Genomic DNA, 20910 nt, shown 5'->3' with positions numbered 1-20910 from the left:
TCCTTCACCCAATCGCTATTGTCAGTGCCCTGTGCTCAGCGGAGAAGACGCAATGTGCACAATCAATCAAGACTCAGAACTGAGTGTGCCAGTCAATACAGAGAAACTGGAAAGAAGACACTGCTGTACCTGCTTTAGATACATAAACCACCAGTACACCACGGTATAGGCCTGGTACAGAGAGTCCTTCAGGAATAACTATGGTAAAAGATGTGCACTCAGGCTATTCACAAGGAGATACAAAATGTGGCTCCCCAAGGACAGGCACATCATTGACACGCAGGCACACTCTCTGATGGAGGAGACGTGTCATAGGTCAAGGTGTCTAAGAGGTGGGATAAGCAGCTAGGATTGTTTACCAGGCCACACTGGGGGGGGGGGGGGGTCACACACCTAACCTAGAAACAAAAGCTCATTGTAGTGTTCTAATTCCATTGAGAGAAAATTGTATATACATTCTCAGGAGGAGTACACCTCCCCTTTCCTGTGTTATTCAAAAGTCTCAAAGCTGACCCTAGAGGACATGGGAAAACAGCAGACTGAAGAGTTCATCTGAGGGTAGCCAAATGTTTAAAGATAGCACTGACAGTGAAACATGGATCACTTTTAAATCATCTTGTGATGAGAGATTCAATTCTACTGCAAAGTATTTTTAAAGGTAGTCCTATGCTTTGAACTTCAATACAAGTATCAAAGCAATCAACTTTTGAGCCTCGGAATTTTAAGGGAAAAGCAACTACTTGGCTTTTTCATTGAGCTGTGAAGATACACTATCCTCGTTTAGAAATTCATTGAATTAGATAAATATCCAGATTCCTACTGTATGTTCTAATATAGAGAATACAGAGACTAATAGAAAGAAAATGACACAAAACATCTGCAACTACTCACCTTATCCCCATCTGTTCCTTTAGGATCTTTAACTAAAAAGCTGCTTGTGATTGGGTAGAATGGTGGCGAGCAAGGAGATGGTGAGGTGGACCCAGTGGATAAGGACTGGGACCTTTTGACCGCCGAAGACACAGCTTGGGCAAAGCGGGATGGGGTAGTAGGAGAGTAGGGTTTGGGAGCAGTAAAACTCCTCAGCTTCTCCAGGCTCAGTCCTGGGGATGGGGGCGCCCTGACGGGACTGGGCCGTGGAGGGGGCACACTTCTGCTCTCTTCCTCCTTTGGCCTCAGCTCCACCTCAACTATCTCAGCGCCCTCTGATGTCTCCTCGTCCCACTGCACCGGAGGAGGAGGAGGGGGAAAGCTGCCCCCTACTGGCTGCAGGGCCTGCCCTGCTGCTGCTGCCACTAGACTGCCTGGAGCCTCCCTCTGGCCAGCGTCAGGACTGGCACTCAAACTTTTCACTGCAGCCGAGGTAACGTAAAACCCAGGTGTTCTTTTGTGCTGTGGCAAGCGGAACGAGCCAGGCTTGGGTTTAGTTGCGGGTGGAATTTTCATCTCCTTGACCTCTGCTATTGAGCCTGCTTGGTCTCCACCACTAGCAGGGGATGGAATCTTGTCATCTCTTGCAAGAATTATTGTTGTCGGTGTTGAGGGGGAGTGAATAGACTCGATCAGGTTGCCATTTACAGTACTCTCACTAGTTGTAGTGCTGTGGACTTGCTGAGACTGAGAGTCTTCCCTAGGTACAGTAGACAGCAGCTCTGTCTGTTCTGTTCTGACCTGTAACTGCTCAGCCTGTGTAGTGCGGTCTTTGAGTTCAAGTGAACCAATATCTACTTCCTTCTCTAGAGCCACATGAGGGGACTCCAACGTTAGCTCCACCTCAAAGTATCTCAGTTTCTCCAGGGTCTTCTGAGGCACGATAGTGTACGTAGTCATCCCCACCTTGGGGATGTAATCCCTGGTCAGCTCATTGGATGGCTTCGGTGGGGCCGGGGCACTTTGTGTGGATGTTTGGCCCTGATGGGCTGCTGAGGAAGGAGATAAGGCAGGTGTGATGGGTTCAGCAGTGGTCAGCAGCTCCTCTGTGGATGTGGACATGTCCCTCTTCTGGGCCACCGCTCCAGAGGTAGAGGCTTTGGCAGGGAGACAGGGGGTGCTGGTGGCCACTGGTCGTTCATCACAGCAGGGGTCATTGTCCAGCTGATCGGAGGCCTGTGTTCCTGTGCTCTGTGTCACTGGCTGGGCTGCTGGTGGGCTGATAGTAGGAGAGCTCTCAGTACTACATTCACCTTTGGCCCCATCTTGTGTTGTGGAATCTTCACATGGCAAACCTGTCTGTCCATTTATTTCCTCTGCTTGGCATGGAGGGCTTTCTGGAGAACATAAAAAACATGATTTAGTACAAAGTAGACATGGATTTTGCCAACATTGCTACTAAAGCTATAGCATTACATCCATAGTTAACGCATTAGGAACTTGATGTATTTGAAATTATCACTACTTGTAAACCTACCAGTATCTTCTGTTTCAGATGTGTCCATCCCCACACTCAGCATGGGAACCGTGCACTCAGCGTTGTTCACCATGCTGTGCACTAGTCTGTCAAAAACAGGAGTTAAGAAAAGCAATGCAAAAAATCGAAGTCAAAGAGGCACTACTTCATTCATAATGTAGGACTATCTGCTAGAGTTCGTACTTGCCATCTGAGGACAGATCACAAGACTGATCTTCCCCCGCTGGGCACTCGCTCTCAGACGGTGGGGAGGTCTCCATCTCAGCATGTGGGGCGTCCGGCGATGGAGAGAGACCCTCGGTTCTCTCAGAGTCCACGGAGATGTCTGCTGTTGACAGGTTGAGGCTGCTGTCGTCCTCCTGGACATCACTCATAGAGTCTAGGATCACAGAGGCAGTGGTCTCCTCCTGCTCCACGATCTCTTCCAGTGTAGTAGGTTGACCACCTGCAGCACAACAGGATGGAGACGAGGACAGAGTGAAAAGAAGGAAGCCTGTACAGAATAAAAATATACCAAAACAAGCATCCAGTTTGGAACAAGGAACTAAAGTAATACTGTAAAAAAATCTAGCAAAGCAATTAATTTTGTCCTGAACGCAAAGTTATGTTTGGGGCAAATCCAATACAACACATTACTACTCTCCATATTTTCAAGCATAGTGGTTATGGGTATGCTTGTAATCGTTAAGGACTGGGGAGTTTCAGGATTAAAAAGAAACGGAATGGAGCTAAGCACAGGCAAAATCTTAGACAAAAACCTGTTTGTCTGCTTTCCACCAGACACTGGGAGATGAATTCCCCTTTCAATAGGACAATAATCTAAAACAAGGCTAAATCTACACTGGAGGTGCTTACCAAGAAGACAGTGAATGTTCCTGAGTGGCTGAGATACAGTTTTGACTTAAATCTACTTAATCTGTTGCCTCGAAATGATCAACCAATTTGACAGAGATTGAAGAATTTTGAAAATAATAAATGGGCAAATGTTGACCAATCCAGGTGTGGAAAGCTCTTAGAGACTTACCCAGAAAGACTCAGAGCTGTAATCGCTGCCAAAGGTGCTTCCACAAAGTATTGGCTCAAGTGTGTGAATACTTACAGTACTGTGAAAAAGTATTTGCCTCATTTAAAATTCTCTACTTTTGCAAATGTTTGACACTGAATGTTATCAGATCTTCACCAAAATATAATATTAGACAAAGGGAACAAGAGTGAACAAATAACGCTACAATTACAGTACATACTAATTTGGTTTATTATTTCATAAACAAAGTTATGCAACACCCAATGCCCCTGTCTGAAAAAGTAATTACCCCTTACACTCAATAACTGGTTGTGCCATCTTTAGCTGCAATGACTCCAACCAAACGCTTCCTGTAGTTGTTGATCAGTCTCATGTCGCTGTGGAAGAATTTCGGCTTACTCTTCCATGCAGAACTGCTTTAACTCAGCGACATTTGTGGGGTTTCAAGCACGAACTGCACATTTCAAGTCCTGCCACATCTCAATTGCGACTTTAACTAGGCCATACCAAAACTATATATTTTTTGCTTTTTTAGCCATTTTCATGTAGACTTCTGTGTTTTGGATCATTGTCTTGCTGCATGACCCAGCTGCGTTTCAGCTTCAGCTCACAGACAGATGGCCTGACATTCTCCTGTAGAATTCTCTGATACAGAGCAGAATTCATGGTTCCATCTATTAAGGCAAGTCATCCAGGTCCTGAGGCAGCAAAGCATCCCAAACCATCACACTACCACCACGCTTGACCGTTGGTATGAGGTTCTTACTGTAGAATGCAGTGTTTGGTTTTCACCAGGCATAATGTGACCCATGTCGTTCCAAAAGTTTAACTTTTGACTCATCTGTCCATAGAACATTCTTCCAAGAGTCTTGATGATCATCCAGGTGCCCCCAGGTGATTTTTGACAAACTTGAGTCAAATTTTTGGACGAGATGGGTCTCATGTCTGGCAAATATCGACATCGGCCCGATGTCTAGTTTAACGCCGATGTGTAAAACCGATGTCAAAGCTGACGTACCTACATTATATAGGTATGCACATGACGTAATGACGCCATGTAAAATTTAGCACAACACAGCATTCCTAACCTAGCCCACAATGTCTGCTGTGTGGATCGAGCAGTCAACAAGTCAAGCAGTCATTTGAAAGAGTATGAAAATTTCAGCAATACAACTAAAACGTCAAGATAATGAAATTCATTGCACTTGACAATCAACCGTTCTCTGTCGTGGGTGATGTTGGCTTTCGCCGACTAGTCGAGCACCGGTACACACTACCAAATGCGCTATTTTTCAGATGTTGCCCTACCGGAGTTACACAGTAGTGGCGTCACTGCTATTAGCTTCACAACTGACATTTGGACCAGCAATATCAGCCACATGAGCATGAGTCTGACAGCACAGTGGGTCGTTGAGGATTTCGTACTGAGGAAGGTCGTATTGCATGCTCATGAATGTGCTGGTTGTCATACCTCTGCTGACATTTCAATAGCATGTTTGAAACATGAACACACTAGCTAGCTCCATTCGAACAACTGATTTGAGAAAGAACCTCATCAACTGCGCTTGCAGCAGACGTGATACCCTCTGTCATGGCATTGAAACGCCTGCTCAACAAAACTGCTGACACAGGCTGTGAACAATTCAGTGGCACTCTCTCTTTACTGTGTCGCCACCATGCTCGATGCTATGTACCAGAACCGCTACTTCGATGCAGACAAGAAACAGGGTTTACGTGAAATGTTACATACACAGCTGGACAAGATGGAAATCGACACAGTGACAGTGCGCACAGAGGAAGAGAGGCTACGGACAGACAGAGCTGAAACTTCACTGCTTGACATGTATGATGAAATCCTGGTTGAGACTGAACAAATGAACAATGAAACAGCACAGCAAGTAAGTGAAAGAAATAGGTTTTGATTATGTTTTACTGGTAATGGGGACATACGTAAATGCCAACAAAATAACTTTTTGGACAGTGTAGTGTGTGTGTAACCTTTATTTAACTAGGCAAGTCAGTTAATACAAAATCTTAATTACAATGAAGGCCTACCCCGGTCAAACCCGGACGACGCTGGGCCAATTGTGCACCGCCCTATGGGACTCCCAAACACGGCTGGATGTGATACAGTCTGGATTCGAACCAGGGACTTCCACTGAGATGCAGTGCCTTAGACCGCTGCGTCCATGTGTGTGTGTTAACTATTTAACTGTACTAGAATGCTTAAAAGGCCGCAAAAATTTAAATCGGTATCGTTTTTTGTCCAGGAAAATATTGGTATTGGCCAAAAATGTCACTAATTACAAAATATGTCACTAATTACTAGTGTCACTTTCACACAACAGCGAACATAATATTATAGTGTGAGGGATACTTCAGACAAGTGAATTGGGCTTAATGAAGACATCTAGCATCTCATATTCCCCTCTAGTTCTTGAAGGCGATCACAGGGAAATAGAGAGCAGAAGGAATATTCAGCAGGCTGGTTATACAAAGCTGAGACTCCTCACTGTGCAGTCTGTGATGTCGAACTGAAATGAACAGCCGCGGGACGTCAGGGAGAGACATCCAGAATCTGGGCTTGATCTTTCTCTGTGAAGTCGATTATGTGAAGCCAGCGGGGGAGGAAGGGCAGATGGAAGATGTAGCAATACAAGCAGAGAGCAGTCAAATCTTTTATTCATACGATCTGGGATAATTGGCTAGTGTAGTATTCAAATACTGAATGTACAAATTAAGTTTCAATGAAATGCACTCAGTTCTGACAACACAAGGAGTTGCCGTGTGGAAATGCAGAACTGGAGACTTTAAACATGTTACAAAAGACAGGAACAGAACGGAAACAAGTATCAAAAGAGCCATTTGAAAATACAAAAACACAATTCAGAATAAACAAAAGAGGATGATGGCTAGATCCAACGCAAAGTCTCCCGGGGCTGTCTGTATTGCTGAACGACTGGGAGTGATTCGAATGTAATTCATGCATGTTTAAACTTTAAAGATCACTAAAGATCATTCCTCCCTCACAGAAAGCATGCAACCCAATCTAAGCTAGTCAGTAACAGATATAACCAAAAGCCGGTATTCAATCAATAGCAGGTAGTGGATTTCCGGACAGTGCTTACCGAGGTGTTTCACCTGAATAACAGTGTGTCTGATTTCCATCACTTTATAATCATAAATCCATGCATTGGATCAAAAGTCTGGAAACTGTCGTTCAATGTATCTCAACTAAGTATTGCATGTATTTATGTCTGTATTGTTGTGGTCAAGAGTGTATTTTGTTTTACTAATTTGATCATATTGAAGTACATTGAAAGAGGAGCCAAAGAAAACTCATGCAGGGAGGTGTAAACATGCAGCAAGAAAACCAACAGAATAGCACATGTTCATCCGATTGACAGAAAGTGTGGGAAGGAAAAGCAGCAGGCCAGTGCAGGAAGACGATATGCTTGAGGATGAGGTGAAAGAGGCAGCAGAGCAGAGTGGGTAGAAGAGACAACAGGAAGCTGCGCCAGCGCAGAATCTCCCTCAGACACCCTCATCTGGTGACTCGCAGGCTGCAAGTTTAGAGAGAAGAAGTACTGATAGAACGTGGTGTTTACCCTTATGGAGGAACATAATGATGCAAGGACTAATATATATCTCCCATGAGATCACAACATTTTTTGCTACTCTGAATTGTATTCAAACTCTCGTGTACTGAAGGCTCCACAAGCGTAGCTATTTCATTCTGTAACTGTTTCATATTGACCACTAGGAGGCATCAGAGTCAAATACAATGACCAACTCCCACTGATCAATCATTGGTCTTATTTACTATTCTCAGTTGTTGACTTTAGAGACCAAAGTACAATATATGTACTCAAGGTCTCAAACCAGGAGAAAGAGCAACTAAATCACCAACATCCAAAAAAACTTGCCTCAAGATGCTATTTTCAAGTAACTATACCTGAAATACACAAGCCAATTCAAGCACAAGCCAATTCAATACAGTACGTATGAATTCAGTGAAACCTCTCTTACCTCTATCTAGCAAAGTTTCATCTTGGACAACCACTCCAGGAGATGCGGGGGGTGGAGGAGCCTTGCGCTTTGTCCTCTTCAATGAAGACTCTGTGCTGCGACTCAGACCAGTCGTCATCTCCACAACAGAAGAGGAAAACGAGTTAGTTGAAGTATGCAAAGTAGTAACCTACCTGAAATGATTGATTTACTTGTCTAGGATTTCAATTTTAAAATGCATCACGAGCCATTTCTCTGGACATACTAACAACTACCTTTACAAACAGACCTGCTAAAGCCAGAACACACGTCCAGTCGGCTTGAGTCCCACTCACCTGGTCACCATCCGTTTGGGTTTCGGGCTCCGAGGCGGAGATGAACCTCTGGCGATGGCTGAGGTCAGAGGGGCAGCTCTGGGACACCAGCATGGGGGGCAGAGGGGCCCGTCTCTTCTTTGGCATGTCAGAAGGCATGGTGCTGCAGTTGAATGTGGAGGAGTGGGCACTGAGTGAGCTCATGCTGAGAGGTCGAGGCCTGCTAGGGAAGACTGGGGACGCCGGGGCACTGGCAGTCATTCCCTTTAAAGAGCAAACAAACATCCAATCAGATCCTGATCAAAGGCCTGTTTTCTGCAGTAAGCATAGAGAAAACTATCCAATCACATGGCTGTGACAATATCCCCATGCCCCACCCCAACACACACACACATTTAACTCATAATCAGCCAAAACTGACCTGTAAATTAACATAGTACACACCTGCTCAGGTTTCTTCTTACTTCTCCTGAATAGACTGAACAATCCCTTGTTTTCTTTCTCCTTCTGCATTTTATCTTTGCTGGGTGGAATGGTATCTGTTAGGAATATATAGATCTTGGCAATTACACTGTAAGGTCTACACCTGTTGTATTCGACGCACCTGACAAATACACTTTGATTTGATCTTACTGACAACGTTTCTTCAATTTCTGTCAAAAGTATTGATGGACTTCAAATGCATAATGTCAGTGGTAAATAGAAATCGCAAAATAAACCCATGTAAAATCATGTTACATTACCTAGATGACCTTGGTGAGTTGGTGTAGTAGGTGAGGCAGGTACATCTGCTGAGTACATAGCTATGGAAGAGAAGATGGAAATGATATGCGGTAGTAAATGCACCTGTGTAATTGTAAAATGAATGAATGAATGGTGAATAGTGTTTATTCAGAATAAGTCTCTTGTTGACAGACTTAACACACGAGATTTGGTTCTGGGTGCCAAGATTAGTTCAGAATGTATGGTAATTATTCAGTTTGATGAATGTTTTGAAGGCTGATGGTTTTAAAGAGAAGCCCTTACCTTTTGTGTCTCTTGCATAAACCTCCCTTATTGCAAAATCATTGAGAGAACAGGTCAAATCCAAAGGATCCTCAGATTGGGCATCTCTCAATAAAAGTGTGCTCTGTCGCTCAAATTCACATTTCTCACAAATAGCTGGTAAGAGGTCTTCAAGGGGGACTCGAGGGCTGACTCTTAGTATAGTCTTCTGGGTCTTTTTATAGTTTATTACCAGACGGACAGTTGCCTGAAGAGTCAAAGCAATTAGATTATCAGACCTCATGACTATCCTCATTAAAAACTGCCAGAAAAACATAAATCAATCATTTCATATATGCATTACAAGATAAAGCAATTATTATAACGAGGACATTTCTACCACAGATGTCTCAACTGTACCTCTGGCATCTGAGGGCCAGGCTTCTTACTCTTTTCCTCCATTCCTTTGGGCTTGAGCAAAACCTTCTCTGCCTCTAGGGCCCCGATTAAAGCGTTGGGTTTGAACTTGATGTGGTTTCTGTTGGTGGTGACGAGCTCTATAGTGTGGCCTGATGGGTTCAGGTGGTACTTGGCACAAAGCATGACTAACAAATCCATCATAGGCTTGCTGAAAAACACAAAAGGTTAGTAGTAATAAATCGCCCGAGCTAAGGATAAAAGGCTGTGTGTATCGAGAAAACACTGAACTTTTATTGTGTGGAAATTGCAAATGCCGAGGAGAAACTACTCTCACGAAAGTAGATGCTATCACAGATGACTTTTATACTCTACGTCATAGTAATGCATTCTTACGCTACTTTTTCACAGTGATAAAGCTTTGCATAAGGAGCTGTCAGTTTGTGCTTCACACACAACTGTTGGTGATGTGGAAAACCATTTAGCAACAGCATCCACACAAAGCTATGCAGAAGTTTCCAAATCCAGTCTCTGGAAATATAATACCAGAAGTTTAATCCTTGTCATAATGAGTTCACTGTACTCTGTAAAATAAAAGAGGGTGAAGAATTTGATGCTTAATCCTTTTATATTAAAAGTTGGTCTTGATTAAAGCTAGAGAGGGCAAGGGGCACAATATACCAATGGAGTATTTGAGTCTTGCAAAAATAGAAGAATGATATCTTGAGTAAACTTCGGTGATGGCAAGTGAAGAGTGTGGGCCTGTAGTTTCATACCAGGACACAAAGTCCTTGTTCTGAAAAACAACAAAGCCCTTTGACTGTGAGATATTAATCTCATGTTTGTCTGATTAGGCATTTTGGTCTCAGCTGAATTGGTGTGGATGAGAGTTTCATCGTCCAGACTTCATAAGATTAACTTTCATGAAATGTGTGTGCAGGGGGCCTGTAGCAAATTACACAGTCTACATGTATTCATCTTAGCTAATTCTCTAAAGTCTAAGATGGGGGGGGGGGGGGGTTATAAACTGACATGGAATTGTTTTAAGATGGTCATACCATGGATCATTTAGCTATTTGATTTTAGGATGTCTTTAGGTATCAAAAAAATACATATTGAATTTCGCATATATATTGAGTTTTGCCAATGGAACCAAATCCCATAGCAACACATTGAACAAAACATTCATAAATGGCAAGAGAGACATTCCTTATGATTTATTTTTGAACTAAGGTTTTGAAGTGTGTCCTATATAGGAGATAAGTTCAGGAAATATATTTTTATATATTTAAACCATAAAATGTGATTACTGGGCCTAAAACGTAAATAACATTATTAAACCTCAGCAAGTGGAAAGGAATCAGCCACATCATAAAACTTTTTTTTTGCAATTAATGGTGCAAGTACTGTTAACCAAAACCACAGCTTTTACAGCACCACCTACAATATCTGACTCAGAGAAATAGGACATTACATTAGAGCCTTGGAAAGATGATGTAATGGTAGGATGTGCAGTAATCATATACCATTTTATACTAAATAAAAATATAAACGTAACATGCGACAATTTCAAAGATTTTACTGAGTGACAGTTCATAGAAGGAAATCAGTCAATTGAAATAAAATCATTAGGCCCTAATCTATGGATTTCGCATGACTGGGCAGGGGTGCAGCCATGGGTGGTTGGTGTGTTGACAAAACTGCACATTTTGGGGTGGCCTTTTATTGTCCCCAGCACAAGGTACACCTGTGTAATGATCATGCTGTTTAATCAGCTTCTTGATATGCCACGCCTGTCAGGTGGATGGAATATCTTAGCAAAGGAGAAATGGTCACTAACAGGGTTGTAAACAAATTTGTTCACAAAACTTGAGAGAAATAAGCTTTTTGTGCGTATAGAAAATTTCCGGGATCTTTTATCTCAGCACATGAAACATGGTTGCCTTGCGTTTATATTTTTGTTCTGATGCTCAAAATGCATTTAGATCACGCTTCATCTTGGAATCATGGGGATGTCTTGGAGGTCATTTTCAAGGAGGGAAAGTTGGGAGCACTTGGTTGGTGTTTAGTCACAGTGGGACACTTCCTTTATTTCTTTAGTGCACTACTTTTGACCAGGGTCCATAGGCACTAAATAGGTGCCATGTGGGACTTAAGCCCAAGTCTCACCTGCCATGGACAGTGGCCGTCTTCTCCACTCCGCCTGGCAGAACCACAACCAGAGTCAGGTCCTGTTCAAGTAGGTTCTCCTTCTGGTCCATGGTCATCAGAGGATATCCTGATACGGAGTGTCTCTGGGAGAGGCCTGCACCTTCCAGACCCTTCACTGATACTGGGGGAGACGGGGCCTTGCTTTTGGTTGACACTCTGTCAGTAGGAAAAGGGACAAGATGAGCCTCACGCAATAATATTAAACACAATAGTATCAGCCTGTTACAGTCTAAAACAATATGGTAGTATTTCACTGGTATGAATACACATCTTTCCCTGATGGTATCCATATAAATAAGAATCATTGAACAGGTAGAAAAAGAGAAGGCAGGGGCTCTGGGTAATTTTTGTCACGAAAATAATTCTAACCGTTCGCAATAGATCTAAAAACGAAATTTCATGAGACATGATTCTGTTATTGCATAAAACAATCTGATTACACATAACACTGCATTATATAGCATGAAATGAATCCTTTCTTCCCAACTTAAAGTAAGCAGCTTTTAGATGAAAGAGCTTGGGCTCCCTTTGCAAACAAGTCACAAGTGCAGTGATTTGTCCATTGGGCCTGAGGACGGTGTGGTGAAAGGTAACCCATGTGAAACAGAAACAAAAAGGTGGAGCACAGTGATCAAAGTTTCTGTTCTCTAAATGTCTCTCTCTACAGGTGTCTTTTAAAACCCATCAGTCTCCCCTTTAATCACTGAATCAGCAATATTATTATCAAATTGTATTTGTCACATGCGCCGAATACAACAGGTAATACCGACTAGCCCTTTCTCAACAATACAGAGTATAGTGGCATCTACTGTGTGGTGTGTACAACTGGATAGAAAAGTCTGACCATCTGTCAGAAGAAATGTGTGGCCAATCCTTACTTTTATACTAATTACACCGTCCTCATTAAAACTGACTGGGCTAACTGGGGAGAGTGTAATCATATGGCCGATTTTTCTTTTCTTTAGGTTGGATTGAAAATGTTTCTCACTGTACAGACAGATTAGCTCTAACCTGACTGCAACAGCTAACGCAGTCAGCCAAAGCAAACATGCATGCGTTTTAAACGGACAAATCTCCTGATAAGATGTCACACTTTGTCCTTCAGAGGGATACTGCACATTACAGTATGAGAAACTGGCAGTGAAATGCAATATACTGTACATAACGCTTCACTAAAACAATCTATAAATTAAAGTTGTCATTAATTATTCAAGGTGTTATTCAGTGGGGAGTAACACAGTTGACTAAGCTGTGTGACCTGTAGTGTATGTGATTTCCTCAGAGGTCACAACTTACTCTGAAAAATATACATTTTTGTAATTTCTTAACTTGATGGGCTCAGGCCCACTAAGCCCTGACTTGAAATTAATATTTGTTCCTTCAAGGGGGGTTCTATTCTCAAATATTCCATGGTTCTAATCATGTAATCACACCAGTAAGCCCCCACCTTCATTCACAATAGTTGCACAATGATGCAATTAAAAGTCATTTAACTGCTTTAGATTTTAACAAAGCGTGGGACTTATGCGTCCAGAAGCCTAGAGCATCAGAAACAGACATTAGGCAGGGAAGACAAAGTGTTAAATCAACAGTTATATTCAACACACAGACAAAACTAGTCTAGAACCACCAGAAATGTCCATGAATAGCCTTGTGACTAAATATGTCAACAGACGCCCCCAGCTAAAACAGACAGACTACTGTGGTCCACACCAGGTTAGGGTACAAAGTCCAGATTTCATGGCTCTAAAAGTTTGTTTGGCAATGCGATTATGGGAATGAGTTACTCTCTCCCTATCTAAATGTTATACCATTCGCCGAAATTATGCCAAGATTTACTTTCTTTCCACAGATAGGAAACAACATTTAAGTGGCATGTCTACAAATTACAACAGTAATACTTTAATAGACTCTGGAAACAAAAAGCAGGTGCCAATATAATCGATACAATAATATAAATACGAGTCAAAAGTCCTCACAAGACAAACAGAATATTGTTTGGTTTATAAAAACAGCCTAGCTTTTCTCAGGAGCCTTATCCAGACACTTCTGAGAACATGTGACGGAGGCAGAGACAAAATGACTGTTTTCCTCATCCAAGCCCACGTTTCTGCAGCAGCAGCCTCTGCCAGACAGTGAGGTGACTGGTGAATGATGAGACGGAGACATGTTGCAGCTTGACCCGTCTAAGCCTACATTTACCCCCAAGTGTTTCCCTGCATATAGGAGGTCTGCTGTGCATAAACAAACCCATTCACAACCAGGGAACAAGCTTATTGGTCTATAGACAGGAGGAAATGACAAGTCTGGTGCCTTTGTTTTCCGTGTCTTTTATTGATCACAGGCTTGATACAGCTGATCCTGTGTACCAGAGTGTATCCTGTGTATGTATACCAGCGGCGGCTGGTGGGAGGAACTATAGGAGGACAGGCTCATTGCAATGGCTGGAACGGAATAAATTGAACGGGGGCAAACGTGGTTTCCATTTGTTTGGTACTGTTCCATTATTTAATTCCAGCCATTACAATGAGCCCGTCCTTCTATAGCTCCTCCCACCAGCCTCCGCTGATGTATAGAGTGTTAGATAAAGCCTATAAAGCCATTACCACCAAGTACACAAAAGGGTTCTTTGGCTGTCCCCATAGGAGAACCGTTTTTGGTTCCCGGTAGAACCCTTTTGGGTTCCAGGTAGAACCCTCTGTGAAAAGAGTTCTACCTGGAACCAAAAATGGTTCTTCAGAGGGTAACATCCGGCATACCCTTTTAGATTCTAGATAGCAACTTTTTTTTCTAAGAGTGTACTAGGCCTACTATACTTATGGACTTGCCAGTTGCCAGACTGTATCAGAACACACACAGTAGTTGTGTGAACTCTCCGGTACCATTACCAGCCATCAGTTACTGTTAGCCTGGCACCAACAATTGATGAATCACTACAGTAGTGTGAAATATGAAAACAGATGTAGAGTGAAATCAGCCTCTGATGTTTTTGCTCACACCTGGTACTGCGCAAATGTGCAACGCAGCTGCAGGAAGGTCCGCATTCAGTCTATCTAAAGCAGACAATAACTAAATACATCCAGACGGCACACAAGAAGCCATATTGCATTTTCATAATCCTACTGTTTAGATCAGCATCAAAGGCATGTGGCCTGTTCCTTCCATTATTGTCTGACGATGCACAAATAGGACTACAGCTCAAAGGCATAATATCCAGATACTGCTACCGACTTTCATATAGCTGAGATGCCTTTGTGTGTGTGCATATGAGAGAGAGAGAGACACACACCGAGACAACAGTCCATAGAAGTTCAACAGTAATGACTATGTGTCTCCAAATCAATCCACAGACGTTGTTATAGTGTCGTACCTTTGATGGCTCCTTCCTGGTCTTTGTTAGGGCAAACATAATTAACTAACCTATAAAACAAGTATTGCCATATCAATCGCCGGCATCAGGGAGGCTGCTACTCACTCCTCTAAATGAATAAGCTGAAGGGGCTGGGAAGCAGGCGACCTGCTCAAGCCTACTCACTGGCCTGTATTAACTACATTCTGTTTTGATTGTTACCATTTTTAAACAAGTAATATCCTGACATGCCATTCTTATATTTGTTTTGAACCAATAAGGAAGGCACAAATAACATCACTACAAGGGCTGTCTAAATTCCTTACATTCCAATGGACATGTTTGCAGCTGGAACATAGGCATGTTCCCGTGAAAGACATTTTCAGAATCCATGAAATTCTTTCATAATCAATGGGAAACCCAGAGGGAAAAAGTAAATACTTGAGGGGGAAAACAGATTGTTTATGCTTATGACTGACAAGAGTGCTCTTGGAGTTGCCAAGCTGAAGTTATGTTCAGTGAGTACATGGAATTATTTTACTGAGAGTTGATGCATAAAGATTAGGAAGCCTTCCCGCTGTTGAAGTCTCTTACCGGCGGTGTAGCCTAAAAGGTCTCTTGGGAAAAGGTGGGTTCATGAACAAAGCGACAAACAAAGTGGCTATGCAAACAAGCCTCCCTGCTCTCCTCTGGACAACACCCTGTGTATTTTAAGAAGCGAGAGTGCAACAATGCATACCACCACCAACGTCCACACCACTTTTTTTTTATTGCCTTGCCTGAGTAATCTACTGTACGGCCTCACACATACAGGGTTAACAGAAACTCTACTGTACACTCCCACAAAACCATTGAATCCAAGCAAACCACAACCAGTCAACTAGCTACTCAAACCAACGTGTCTTACAACATTCTTGTATGACAGTGCAAGCAACATGGCCCACATTGTCCTGTCTGAAGTTATTACCCAGGCATGTACTTTCAAGAATCGTAGCAGTAATACACAAGTGTATATAATCCTAAAACTGAAGGCCCGTATACCCACTATGTTCCCCTTCAACATTGTCTTAGGAAAGAAACAACGCAACAAAAGTTAGACAGGGTGCTCTAGGAAGTAGAGCAAAACTAGAGTGCCTCAAGTCCACCTGTACTTTCTTTTCAAATGCTGGCTACAGGTTTGAACATTACACATTCATCCTAAAACAGATCCTCTCCTCCAATCCTTACCCTGTAACGCCTTCTTACCTCTTGGCCTCAGTGTTGAATTCTCCCCTCTTAAATACCTGCCATCTCCACTGCGTTCAAAGACAGACTCCGCTATGCTATGACTGTTGGAGCAGAGGAGACCGGGCCTACCTTAATGCCCCGCCCAGGCTGTGACATCAGAAAATCTGTAGTCTCCTGTACTTTAAATCCCTTCACACAGCGGGCCCCCTCAGTCAGTCGGTCATAGAAATCTCTTAAGCCTGGTATATATCGGTGGAGCTTCAGTTCAGTGAGTGAGTGAACTCCCCCACCGTCAGTAATAAGCAAAGGGATAAATCAGCTTTACTTTACCTCCCTGCACACTGCACTAGAGCCGTGAACCTGTGGGCAGGGCGGTGAAACAACACAGCCCTGCTATCCATCACATTCACAGCGAGTTTATCAACTTCCTCTCATATCCTCCAGTCCAAACCACACTGTGTCCGCTAGCTATCTGTCCGCCTTCTTGAGCCTGGCTACAACAGCATGCCTGGGACGCTTTTCCAACACTTAATTCAATCAGGTGTTACTTTGTATGTGTTTGCTATTCATTATCCCAAACACAGACCACCACCACACCCTGCTTCTTCGAAGTGATTCACTCTGAAATCACATCAGCAACTCTGTGTGGATCTTACTCCCATGAACAAGCCTGCCAACGAATGAGATTACACGCCTGCTCAGATGATTCTAGGGTGCTCTACTTGCTGAGACGAGGGTTTGGAACAGATTCCCTGTAAACTAATCTTATAAATCACTTCTGGATGATTGCTTTCTGATGACTTCTGATAAACATATCCTTATAGACGACAACAGACTTTGCCTCAAGCCTCTGATTTGTACTGATTTGCATAGTGCTGTTGAGATTGACATGATTAAATCAGCCTAATCTAAGATAACGTACCTACAGTAGCGGCATTACCTTAGTATTATACATCTGATGAATCCACAAGTCTCCATTCGAATACACTTTATTGTTTTCAAAGTCTGATCAACATTTCTTTAAATGAATCCAGCATGTCTGGTTTTGGTTAAAATCGGTTTCACTGTGAAATAGTAAAATAGCATTAGAGAAGTCAATCGTAAAACAGAAAAGATGAGGTTGTTGCAGTGTGCATGGGAAGCTAGGTCAAATGATGTGATCTAAGTGACGTTGTTCATTACGGTAGTGGTTACTACAGATGTCGGATCTTAATTTGACCCATTTCGTCTCAGTAGGAAAATAATCCTACAGCGAGAGGATTTGAATATCTAAAGAAATATTTAGAATTTCCAGCCAGGGGGCACCTCGAAGCGGTGTTTGAATACAATGCAGTACCATAGCTACCTACATTGTATCTTAGACTGCAGGTCCACTAGGTCGCCAGTTCAAGTAGCCTTCTGTATGTAGTCTACGTGCAGGCTTCACAAGAGAAGCGCTGTATTCTTATGTGGATTATAATAAATGTACTTATTTGTAGGGGGTATATGTATTTTTTGTTAAGAGAAAATCTGTTTTTTTTTAGATCAATTATTTTTATGTGTTCAAGGCAAGAAGTAGGCAGAATAAATTATGTGTACTCACACATATGCAAGAGTCGGCATGGGTACCAATCTCAGCTCAATGAAATCGTCTTTGAATAAGCTTAAATGCATAACACATCTTGATAGCTTTATGAAATTAAATATTAAAGCGACACAATACAGGATGACTTCAAATGCCGGCATCAAACTGAAAAGTACAGTAGGCCTACGCTACTGTATTCAGTGCATAACAGCTAAGCAATGGAAATCTCACCTATGTAAGGGCCATCCACTCCCAAGACCATAACAACAAAGTATTCAGACCCCTTCCCTTTTTCCACTTTGTTTTGAAACAGCCATATTTTTGTAAATGTATAAAAATAAACAAATACCTTTACATAAATATTCAGAACCTTTGCTATGAGACTCGAAATTGAGCTCAGGTACATCCCGTTTCCATTGATCATCCTTGAGATGTTTCTACAACATGATTGGAGTCCAATGGTGGTAAATTCAATTGACATGATTTGAAAAGGCACAAACGTGTCAATATAAAAATATCCCATAGTTGACAGTGCATGTCAGAGCAAAAATCAAGCCATGAGGTTGAATAAATTGTCCATAGAGCTCCGGGACAGGATTGTGTCAATGCACAGATCTGGGAAAGAGTACCAAAACATTTCTGCTGCATTGAAGGTCCCCAAGAACACAGTGGCCTCCATCATTCTTAAATGGAAGAAGTTTGGAACCACCAAGACTCCTCCTAGAGCTGGCCACCCGGCCAAACTGAGCAATCGGGGGAGAAGAGCCTTGGTCAGGGAGGTGACCAAGAACCCAATGGTCACTCTGACAGAGCTCCAGAGTTCCTATGTGGAGATGGGGGAACCTTCCAAAAGGACAAAGATCTCTGCAACACTCCACCAATCAGGGCTTTATTGTAAAGTGGCCAGACGGAAGCCACTCCTCAGAATAAGGTACATGACAGCCCATTTGGAGTTTGTCACAAGGCACCTAAAGGACTCAGTTCATGAGAAACAAGATTCCCTGGTCTGATGAAACCAAGATTGAACTCTTTGGCCTGAATGCCAAGCGTTATGTCTGGAGGAAACTTGGCACCATCCCTACAGTGAAGCATGGAGGTGGCAGCATAATGTTGTGGGGATGTTTTTCAGCACCAGGAACTGGGAGAATAGTCAGGATCGAGGGAAAGATGAACACAGCAAAGTACAGAGAGAACCTTGATGAAAACCTGCTCCAGAGCGCTCACGACCTCATACTGGGGCGAAGGTTCACCTTCCAACAGGACAACGACCCTAAGCACACAGCCAAGACAAAGCAGGAGTGGTTTCGGGACAAGTCTCAATGTCCTTGTGTGGCCCGGACTTGAACCCGATCAAACATCTCTGGAGACACCTGACAACAGCTGTGCAGCGACGCTCCCCATTCAACCTGACAGAGCTTGAGAGGACCTGCAGAGAAGAATGGGAGGAACTCCAAATACAGATGTTCCAAGCTTGTAACTTATTATAGGGTGTCCAATCAAAACCGCATCTTTTGACCAATGGGTAAAAATGTTCAATTGTGTAGATAATCCTCTAAGAAAACAAATGGTCTAAACCTCATGTCTCTATCATAATCCGTTAAAAAACAAGCGTCTCTGTGAAATGTTAACAGATCAATGAGCGTACACCAAGCCCTTTCTTTTCAAAGCCTTTTACATTTCATTCAGCTCGTGTTATGTTAATTTTGCAACCCGAGGAAACAACTTTGAAGAAGGCGACCACAAAATGTAAAATCCTCAAAAGTTGTTACGAGAAATCTGCACCGCTTTGTCAACACAGCTAGGTGCTTATTGTCAGATGTATTAGGTTACAAAATGCAACTTTTTGGACATACTGTTAATGATATGTTTGAGACAGACCCCACCGACCGATTCAGAACATAAATAATCAGAATTGTCTTGGAAAAATGTATTTCATAACATAAGGAAGTGAAACGTCATCACCAAAGCGTGTTTTCACCCATTCTGGGCAGAGTGGATGGACACCCTACTTATTACTATCCCCAGCAGCTTACCAAGGCCGATTTAGTAGCCTCCTGCTTTCCAATGCTTTACTTACACAGCTACTCAGCACATAATAGATGTTGGACTATTCAACAGGTATATGAGGAAAGGTAATACTAGGCAAGCTAAACTCAGAAGAATAGATGAAGATTTACAGCACCAATATGCAGGTTGGTGTTAGATGTTCCTCTATAAAAAAAGAAGAGAAAAAAAAATCTATCTATATCAACATTTTTCAGTTCCATACTACTTGATAATGTCAGGAATGACATGCAGGTTGAAACTTGACCTGAAACTAACTGAAAAGCAGGGCTCAGAGATGCTGCCGTTTACCGTCTATTACACAGTACTTAAAGTAGTTTGAATTGTCCTGTGCTGTATTTTGTTTGCTAAATCATAGTGGTTGTAAATGGAACAATCTACGCAAGAGGTCACCGTCTGCCCATTGAATATGCGACAAAAAAGCAGGAAGCTACAGTTTGACCTTGGGTAGTAAGTGTACAATGGACTCAACTAAATGTCCTACATCTTACAATGAGATCAACATAAGGTTCAACTACGTCAAAGTCTTCTCCTGCACCCTCTGCCCTACTATGTACTATAGATGTCCCATTCCCTGGTTCTTTGACTTAAAATAACAGAACTAGGTGCTTGATACAGTACAATGATCAAGTGTCACACAGTTCATGCTCCAAGTGTAACAAACAGAGGAATTCCTACTGAAACACATGATCTTAGTATGCTTCCTCTGTACATACTCTTTTGCCTTTAGAGTTTGTCCTTCATTTAACAGAAAAGCCATATCAGACGATAAGGGACAACTTGTGGTTGGAGGCATTAGTGGGTGGGAATCGGAGCGACAGGAGATGGGGGTTGGGTTGCAGAGAAGGGAAATCCCTGTGGAAAGACAAAACACAGGACCAGGGACACAGCTGGTAATTTGGTAAGAGGTTGCTCACAGTAAACACAAGCTGTTTAGAGAAGGTCTGGAAAGGCCATTACTCCAGGAGCTGTGTGGGGCGGATGGCAGGAGATTAAAAAAAAGAAACTATGAGAACTCCCCACTTCCTATGTGTTTACCTTATTATTTTAGGCAAAACAACAACAAAAAATCCCATAACATGTCCGTATGCAGGCTTCAAACTTGCTTGGAACATTTCACACCCTTATTTAGACAACTGATAAGTATCCAGGGGGCATTAATAACTTCAGAGTGGCTTAGCATTAATATACAGTATGTTATAACCTTCTGTTATGAATCGCCTTATTTCACTTCAGTAACATTGAGCAAATCCCAAATGGCACCCTATTCCCCTATATAGTGCACTACTGGTCAAAAAGTAGTGTACTATATAAGGAACGGCTGGGTGCCATTTAAGACTA

The 20910-nt window shown here is 42.5% G+C and overlaps 1 protein-coding gene across 3 annotated transcripts in view; it reads right to left on the bottom strand.

Annotated features, from left to right (window-relative positions):
- The window catches only part of LOC129816315 (cordon-bleu protein-like 1), a 36413-nt gene that overhangs the window by 1034 nt on the left and 14469 nt on the right, over positions 1-20910 (bottom strand). The window contains exons 1-11 of one of the 3 annotated variants that reach the window (XM_055870634.1): positions 15960-16064; positions 11324-11521; positions 9158-9365; positions 8780-9005; positions 8497-8556; positions 8198-8292; positions 7775-8017; positions 7461-7578; positions 2591-2852; positions 2408-2493; positions 892-2267 (exon numbers count right to left, since the gene is read on the bottom strand). In XM_055870634.1, coding sequence (XP_055726609.1) covers positions 892-2267; positions 2408-2493; positions 2591-2852; positions 7461-7578; positions 7775-8017; positions 8198-8292; positions 8497-8556; positions 8780-9005; positions 9158-9365; positions 11324-11421 — 2772 coding nt within the window. In that variant the 5' untranslated portion in view covers positions 11422-11521; positions 15960-16064. Of the gene's footprint in view, positions 1-891; positions 2268-2407; positions 2494-2590; positions 2853-7460; positions 7579-7774; positions 8018-8197; positions 8293-8496; positions 8557-8779; positions 9006-9157; positions 9366-11323; positions 11522-15941; positions 16065-20910 lie in introns of those variants that run through there. The other 2 variants (XM_055870635.1, XM_055870633.1) reach the window with 2 other exon arrangements.

Source organism: Salvelinus fontinalis, chromosome 19 (assembly GCF_029448725.1).
Source record: "Salvelinus fontinalis isolate EN_2023a chromosome 19, ASM2944872v1, whole genome shotgun sequence".
NCBI classification, from domain to species: Eukaryota; Metazoa; Chordata; class Actinopteri; order Salmoniformes; family Salmonidae; genus Salvelinus; species Salvelinus fontinalis.
This window is presented reverse-complemented; position numbering and strand designations above follow the sequence as displayed.